At 39.2% G+C, this 9,371-nt stretch overlaps 1 protein-coding gene across 1 annotated transcript; it reads right to left on the reverse strand.

Moving 5' to 3' along the window:
- Positions 1-6,292, reverse strand: LOC117259170 (galectin-4-like). Its single transcript, XM_078166918.1, has 15 exons — positions 6,168-6,292; positions 4,981-5,069; positions 4,255-4,459; positions 4,013-4,126; positions 3,850-3,891; positions 2,747-2,806; positions 2,638-2,664; positions 2,445-2,516; positions 2,307-2,333; positions 2,107-2,142; positions 1,907-1,933; positions 1,774-1,803; positions 1,576-1,664; positions 1,329-1,494; positions 1-1,223 (listed from the first exon to the last, which is right to left on the reverse strand). Exons 1-15 carry the CDS (start codon positions 6,210-6,212, stop codon positions 1,077-1,079), a joined length of 1,176 nt encoding a protein of 391 aa, XP_078023044.1. The 5' UTR covers positions 6,213-6,292; the 3' UTR covers positions 1-1,076.
- Positions 6,293-9,371: the final 3,079 nt, after the last annotated feature.

Raw genomic sequence — 9,371 nt, forward strand, 5'->3', positions numbered from 1 at the left:
TGAGCTTTGTTGTAGTCAACGTTTATCTCATCTATATCATACGTGTTACTTACATTTATTAACTCAACAATACAGCCGATGATGAGGTCACCTTTGTCTTAATCAAGATCTGCAATACACAGCTGGAAGTTTAAGGACCTGAGGTAAGGACATATACTCTGAAAGATCAAATAACAGCTGACATGACACACACAATCAATGAAAATGTACAACTTTTTTGAGTGATTCTAAAACTGGGGGTACATTTCATGTCTATTAAAGATAATATTTTTAAAAACTATTTTCTTACCAATTAAGGGAAGCCTATTATAAAATCAAACATTTTATGCACAATGTTGCACACATCAACAGTTTTTGCAATTTCCATTTTTTCAGTTGAGTGGGTCTTGACATCAAAATAATTAAAAACTATTAGTTAGCATTATCTGTTATTTAAAAGCTCTAAACACTTTAGAAAAACAAGTTCTTATATTGAGTTTCATATTTAAATCAAATACAAAAAAAAAAAAAAAAAAACCTAAGAAATGGCTTGTTCCAAATCCATGTGACCAGCATCACAGGATGTCATCTTTCTCAGTGGCGGCCATCTTGAAAATGGTGTGTGTCCTTTCATATTTTTAAATATTTTGTCAGTAACAGTGCATTGTGTAGGACTGTATTAATTGACCGTCAACTATGTTGCGTACATTTTATGGTTCACAGATCTTTTATGTTTCTAATTCAAATGTATGTTGAAATTTGGTATTAACCTGCTAAAGACAACAGCATGTTGTCAGCCATGCTAGGCCTACCATTGAAATTAGGGGCTAAAATTGTTAAATTGTCTGCTGTCAACTTAGTCAACCAGTATGGGCCAACTCATGAGTAACATAGTTGACGTGACCCTACGGGCAACTAGCAAAAATATGCTTTTCCTTTAAAATGTCAAAAAGGTTGCTAATGTTGAAGCTCTGCAGTTAGTGGATATTTTTAACCATAAATCACTGATTGCTTTTATGAGAAAGCACATTACATTTGTGCTTTTTTAATGTGAAATGTAGCCCCAATTAGAGAATAACTACAACAGGTGCATAGTCTCAGAAGTGGATGTAGGAGATCTGCACGTCGCCCTCTATCTCCAGCAAGTCAATCTCATTGAAGGACTGCAGGCGGTGGAAGAAGTCAAACAAGTGCTGCCCGTTCACAAACACCTTGAACCTCTGGTTCCCGCAGCGAATCGACATCTGAGAAACATAAAAGAAAAGGAAAAATTAAGACACAGCTGACCCACGGTGAGTCAAAATAATAATAGAAAAGTAGACCACATGGGACCAAATATAAAGACCTACATCGAAGTACTGTCCCTCCATGAAGGGGTTCATGCTGAGCTCTCTGTCCTCCTGGCCCCAGTCGCCTCCAATCATGCTGTTCCTCACCACAATCCCCTCCCTCACCCTGGGGTTCATGTGGAAGGCGACGTCCCGAGATCTGCTCACCATGAAGTTGATGCTCATTCTGCAACACACAGACCCAGGAAGTGTCTATTAGCACTCACACTACAGTGATTTCAGTGTATGTGCACTAATAAACACACACCTGTCTGCTCCATAGGGTACAATGCCTCTGATGATGATGGTCCTCTTAGGGTACATCCCTCCTGGGATCATGTTGGAGTAAGGCACAGGCTTAAAACACACAGCAAAAACAAAATAAGACAGGTTACATGACAATAAATCCAGAACTCTACTGCAACACTACTGGCCTGCATGAGCCTGAATTGCTAATTTTACTTACAGGGTTGTAGACTGGCTGCCCACCCATGCCCTATAATGACATTAACAGATACAAGATTTAAATTGGATTAACAGTGGTCAGAAAAAAATCATACAGAGGGCTTTATGAATGTGTAATTATGCAGTATTCTCACCGGCAGGTTTGATCCTGGAAATCCTCCCTGACAGAAGAAAAAATAAAGTCAGTCCACTGAACACAATCTATTGTTTAGATACAAACTGTTGTTTAGCTTACACATGACAAATTGGCTTGGCATATTTTAGTATAAATCAACACAATGTGTAAAGAATACAAAAGCAAAACAAAATCAGTAATCATGATATTGTTTCATACCCCCATACCACCTCCCATGCCTCCTGGATATCCACCCTGTGAAGAAACACGTATTTTAATTAAAAAGGACAATTTCATGTCATTTTGTTCTGTGTTTTTTTTTTATTGTGAATTAGTTGTATTTTTGACATAATATAACAAAATATATAAATTTGAAATGTGAGCACTGGTGAAGAGCAGAAATAGAAGTATTTGTCTACCCCCATGCCGCCTCCGGGATATCCTCCCTGTTGGACAGTGGTGGGCACATTAAATCATGTTTAATGATGTATGTTATTTCATTTTCACACTTTAAGAAATTACTACCATCCTGTAGTGAACAAAGGAAGTATGCTTACTCCCATTCCTCCTCCCATGCCTCCTCCCATGCCTCCTTCCATGCCTCCTCCCATGCCACCTGGATATCCTCCCTGTGTATCAGTTAGAAGAAGCAAGGGCAAGTAGAAATATTCTCATTTAATTTCACTACATTTTCAGTAATATTTAAAGGAAACTGCCTTCAAAGGTAAAAAAAAAAAAAAAATAGCATACCCCCATGCAACCTCCTGGATATCCTCCCTGTTAAAAAGTTGTGAACATGTTGAATCCTGTACAATGCTGTGTTGAATTCATTTTCTGCACCCAAATTAGGTATACTTACTCCCATGCCTCCTCCCATACCACCTCCCATACCGCCTCCCATTCCTCCTCCCATTCCACCCTAAAAAGACCAAACAAAAGTGTAAAACTGAACACACAAACATTACGTACAGACAGAGCTGTAAAAAGCACTCATTGTTTAACATATCAGGTGATGCCTACCAGGAAAAAAATGGCACACACGCACAAGCACAGACGTACTGGTGCTAATACCACTACTGCCAGTACCACTACTGGTACTGGTGCTATTTTTGGTAGCACTTTAAACAATGTTTATTGTCGTTATTGGATTCTCTTCCTGTGTTCCTAAATCCATTACTGGTTGGTCCTCTGTTGAGCTTTTGTGTTTTTCTTTGTACTTTAATTTACCTCAGACAACTCTCAGTTTCGATGCCAGCCTGTTTTTGTCTTTTGTTATTAGATTTACTTCAATAAATCTCCATTTGTTCCTTAAATCTTCCTGCTTGGTGTAATTGGGTCCTCTCTCTGTGAAACTTAACAGGTTGGGTTAAGAAAAAGATAATAGTTAGGCATGAATACCTTGTTTCACATGGGACTCAAAGCCCAGTGTCATGGGTGAATGTCTGGTGTTTGACCCATCAATCACCTCTCCTTCCCTCCCTATATATTAACTTTCTTGCACATGGCAGTCCTTTCATGGTGTTTCACTTGAATGGCCTGATAATGACCCTCTTAACCTACTAGTAGGTGTGGTAGGCATTACTACCCAAATCTATGATGCTTATCACCACTGATAAAGGGCCATTTAATGACCAGATATTCACCTGCAGCAGTGGTTCTCAAACTGTGGAGCATAGCCACTGCAGGTAGGGTGTGAATGACCAGGGGAAAATGCCATGAAATATAACTGAATATGATTAATGTAGGGAAAATAAAGAGTTTGCTGTTTGAGAAAAAGTTTGAGAACCACTGACCTATAGTAACTATCGTTTTACCCCCCTAGCAATAGGAGCTGTAAGACATGTTTTTCATTGGACATTGAGGTTTCAGCTTTGAGGCTTGAAGCAGGAGACGTTTTAAAACCATTTAAATCCAGGAAAAACAAAGCAAGCACAAATACAGAATAAAAGACTGTTTACTCACTCCCGTTCCTCCAGGATACCTATTCATGCCACCTGAAGCACCCTGACACAGAAGCAGAGAGCATAGGAAATCGGTTGCACATGATTTATTATGCTGCTGAATTTATTTGTCCCAGCAAAGCCCAAAGCATCACCCTGAAAGCTTCAGGTACGGGAAGTCTTACCCCTATGATGTTAATCGTCTGAACAGAAACATCTCCTGCGACCTGCATTGCACAAACTCTCTCCACAGGGACACGGTGTTCGAAGGTGTAGAAGTCATTCCCATTAACTTTGATCTGAAACAGAGTAATGTCAAATGTTAAGCAGAGAGTGCCACACCATATATGGTCCATGAATGTGTTCAAGTAAAGTGTTATCCATAAAAATGGTTTGAAATCATTTGTGGCCCTCTGGTTGGTCTTACCTGGTAACCCTGTGAAGAAATCATGATGACCATTTCAAAAGCCTGGCCTTTACTGAAAGGCATATCACGAATCTTGTCCTCAGACCCCCAGGATCCATCCTGACATGAGTTGAAGACAACCTTGTCCCAGCCATCAAATCGAGGGTTGAAGTGGAGGGCAATGTCGCTGGACTCGGACTCTCCGCAGAGCAGGTTGATAAAGAACCTGCCAAAAGGAGCAGGTGACACTGAGACATTTTGTCACTGAATCCTGAGTGATAAGTTTGTTTAGAGATAGAAATACAAACAGTGCAGGTGGGGCAGACCATAAAAATAATGAGGATCTTGTAAAAAAAAAAGAAAGAAAGAAAGAAAGAGCGATGTTAAGATAGAGTAAGGTGTGTGCAGTGTTTACTCTGTCAGTTAATGGCTTGTAGGAGTACCTCAGATATTACTATTTTGACAAGGGGAGGGTTTGGTGATAAAAGTGGAGCTGTGTGTTACAAGCCTGCTTTGATATCTCACAATGCAGAGAAACCAGTTCCACCCTGAGTGAGATTACACAGGGTGTTCCCCCAGTGTCCAAATGATGTCAAAAGGTTTTGGTTAGAGATTAAAAAATGAAAATAAAAAAACCCCATGCACATAAAACTTGTACAAATGGACCTTTTTTGGTGAAACTATTATTTTAAATATAAAAGATGAATTTCACACTGAAAGTGTACCATGCTACAGAGTAATACTCACCTGGTAATGTCCTCTGGAACGGAGCCCTGGATGTAGATGGACATCCCCTCCCTCAGGCCTCCATAAATGGGCCCCAGATATGGAATATTCTGTGCAGTGCCCAAAAATACTCAACCACATTGTACAACACGCACAGGCTCCAACAGTCAGTCCCATTTTAAACAGTAAATCTGTAAGTCACAAAGTTTGACTCTGGAGGATCTTATTTAGAGTCGCTATAAAAATGAATTAAGTATTAGTTTGATTTCACCATTTACTACTTGAATGTAGTGGTGGAAAGAAAGTACAGTCACTATACTGTACGCTTTTTGGTTTTACCTTCCCCATAATATGTGCCAGTTACTGTAGTTTTGTATTTTTCAATCATTTGTATTTTGATTTCATTTTTAATTTTACTTTTCAGTTCGGTTTCAGTTAGGGTCCAGGGTGGGTTTGCTCATTTAAGTTTTTATTGTTTAAAAATGTTGAGTTTGCTTATTTATTTATTTATTTTTTACTAGTTTTAACAAACAGACAAAGACTAAAACCAAAGGCATTTTCTGTATTTTTCTTTTATTATTTTAGTTTTGTGAGTACACAATATAATTTGAGTTGCCTGTATTTTTTAATTAGAGTCTAATTTTAATTTTTTTTTCAGTTAACTAAAAAAAAATCACACCTAGTTTTAGTTTTCTAGTATAGTTTTAGTTAACTATCATAAACCAGTAGATACTAGGGCTGGACCAAATGTATTGAATTGGCAACATCATACTGAAACTCATAGTAACAAAATGTTTTACTCATGTTGCAGTTTTCAACAAATAAACTCACTGAATCCCACAACGGTTATTAAACCTTGAACATCTACGGTGGCATCAACAATCACTAACCACAATCATAATCAATAAATAAGCCTACAAAATCTTTGAATGTTCATAGTTTCATTAATCTGGACAAGCACATCATAAATGAGACAGCTTCACGCATCTTCAATATATATATATATCATATTGTTGTCTGGAGTGCAACATAATTCTGTATCAAGTCCTCTGAAGAACAAAATATAGTTTCGAAATCCCAGACACAGGCCTGGACTGGACTCTTTTGTCTGAACTGTCAGCTTAATATATTTTGTAAAGCTGCTGACTCAAAATCATTATACCTTGAGTGCAATGCATTTCTCAGCAGCAGTCAATGCAGATACTCACAGGGCTGTAGACTGGCTGATAGCCAGGAGGAGCGACAAATGCCATGGCAGCAGTCGGTGAGATGGACAGGCAGAATGAATCAGGAAGGACTCGTCAGGAATTGATCTCTGCTGGAGGCCTGGTTTTATACAACTGATGAAGGAGGGGCAGAGCAGGGTACCGAACCCAGGCCTGCATCACCATATTTACTTTGGAGGCACAAGATGCACATTAACCATTGACCCTGCAGAGGTGTGGCACATTGTAACAAAAGACAGACTGTGCATTTGTGTGTGTGTGTGTGTGTTCAGCAGGAATAGCAGCATTGAAGCGGCTATGGAAGCAACGAGTTTCCCTTCTACACAGTGGTAGAGGAAGTAATCAGAAAGTTAAGAATGAGTAGCAAAACTGTTATTATATTATATAATACTCCATTACAAGTAAAGGTCATGCACTGAAAATGTCACTGAGGTGCAGAAGATGGCCCCTATAAGTGTTACACTATACTACTGCATTATCATTACTGATGTATAATTAAGCATTTTACTGTTGAAACTGGTCAACATGTAGCTGTTTTTAAGTATTATATATATTACAGGGGAGTTCAATATCTAACAACTCACATCTGAAAAGCTATATTTTGTGACTGCTACCAAATAAATATAGTGGAGTAAAAAGTATTCCTCTGAATATTAGTGGAGTAGAAGAACAAAATGGAATGGAAGTACTCAAGTAAACTACAAGTGCCTAAAATGTACTTTACTTTACAAGTTATTCCCCTCCAGTATTATTATGGCTTCAGATCGCTTCCTAACTCTTACACGGTGAACAAAATCGACATTTTACAACGTAAAAATTACAAGTGTCATAATATTCCTTCTCAGTAGTGAATAAGAATACAAGAAACTTTGCCTTTCCCGAAGTGGAGGTCTGTACAAGAGACATTATCTCTGTTCAGCATATTAACTCAGAAACCAGATATAATTTTATTTTTTTCTTTTACTCCCCCGAGATTTAAAGTATTGTAGGAGGGTATGTATGACTCATAAAATCTCCACCCGCCTGCCAACCCAAAGCAAACAGATGCACAAGTAACCCTTGGCTACCACTCAGGTATGCGAGCATACAGTAACTTTATATAAATACTTTATGCATGCAGTAGGTTATTCCAACAAATTCTTCACAAAGTAAACATGCGTTCGTGCACACTCACACACACACACACACACACACACACACACACACACACACACACATACAGCTCCTCCGAGAATTGCCACCTTAATGTGGTGGAGAGGTTTGAGTATCCCTGTGAACCTGGGAGCTGTGTTGTCTGGGGCTAATAGGCCCTGGTAGGGTCTCCCAAGGCAAAGTGGTCCCGGCAGAGGGACCAGACTAAGAGCGATTCAAAGACCTCGATGAAACGGACCTTTCGTGAGCAGAGTACCTCGCCCTGTATGGGGACACCGGGGCCTCCTCCTGAAGCCAGACCCGGGGGGGAGAGCTCGCTCAAACTAACAATGAATGATGACGTACTACACCGTGACTTTATTTTATGATATTTGGATGACATAATATCCGAAGACATTTTTAATGATATTTTGGCGACATACTATACTACAAAGTTTTTACTGATATTTTGAAAGACATGCCTCTATAAAAGCACGGTTTCTCTGTCTGTGTGTTTGTGTGTGTGTCCCCTCCTGTTGCCCTCTCGCGGGATTTCGGGGGCGTGACATTCTCTCTTCTCACCAGCAGAGGAGGAAGAACATTCTTACTCATGGATACGCACACCCACACACACTGGAATGATCATGATCATGGATACGCGACATTGCCAGGTAACTCGCATTAACTACAGGCCAACGCATTATGGAACCTGCTGAGCCTTGCCCTCACTCGCATAGCATTATACTGTCAGTCATTGGAACCTGCGTTAAAGCTTTTAGCGTCAGTCATCCGAACCTAACTGTCCGCTAACTTCACCTGCTTTAACGATTGCTTCATGTTGGTTGCAGAAAGTACATTGCACTTCACAGCTCTTATAAGTTTAGAACATAGGCCTGAGTTGTCCTCCATAAGACACACACACAGCTATAATTAATTCTATCTTTATGTCTCTATGCTGTTTTTGTCCTGTGAATTGTCCTGTGACTTTTTTTTATCTTTTTATTGGTTTCAAAACATCTTGCCAAAGGACTGCAGTTGAAAATTAGCCAGCTGGCTGACACTGGCACATTTACAGAAATGTTGACTAATGTGAGATGTCCTTAGAAATAAAAGAAATCTAAAAACATTTGAAAAAAAAATCTAGCAGAGAGGTGGAAAGCTGTGGCCAGTGAAGAAAGTGTTTCTTCAATATGGTGCATCCCCTGGATGGCAAACCATCTTCAGGTCATCACCTCCATGTGTCAATACAATTTCAGTCAGTAGCACAATCACATCATCACAGTGTAGCAGGGAAAAAAACATGCATGCCCTGAATGGTAAAGCATCATACATTTAATTATTCATGTGTTCATTTATAATAAATAATGAATTTATTTATTTATTTGTTTATCATGTCAATAGTGAATGGTAATGTTCATGTCAATAAAGAAAACTGAAATTTAAAAAAAAGTATCTGAAGGATAAAAAAAACAAAACAAAACAAAAAATCCTGAGAAGTGGATGAAAAACAAAAGGCCCCAAAACTGAACCTCCATCACCACCAATAACGAAACCATGTCAATCACAGCCACCCGATGTTTTTCCTTTCTTTTATAAATATCACTCTTTGATAAAGAAGTAGTTGATCATTTTAGTGCAGGGTTTCCCAGAGCTTTACATCTGTCCCATGGACAAAAGTTTAGGCCATCAACACACTTTTTAAAAATATCGTGAAGACGATCAGCTTCGGAATTGGGATTGCGGATAAGTACCCTATGATACAGTCCTGGATATGGTTGCTTAGCAACATCAGGGGCAACCTATCTCCTCACACTTTAACGCTGGCAAAAGAGTGGCACCAGCGCCTGACCTCACATTCTCTAGGCTGTTTAAGACGTGGTATGTGTCCTAGCATTAAGGCAACTTCTGACCCCTTTCCACAACCTAAACCTAATGAGGACCAGACAAAATGTCCTCATTCACACTCAAGGTATAACTGGTCCACACAAAGGTAGAATGAGCACACACACACACACACAAAGAGTCTGCCATGTAAATGAGGACATGTCACAGTTC

The sequence above is a fragment of the Epinephelus lanceolatus genome, chromosome 4, assembly GCF_041903045.1.
Source record: "Epinephelus lanceolatus isolate andai-2023 chromosome 4, ASM4190304v1, whole genome shotgun sequence".
NCBI classification, from domain to species: Eukaryota; Metazoa; Chordata; class Actinopteri; order Perciformes; family Serranidae; genus Epinephelus; species Epinephelus lanceolatus.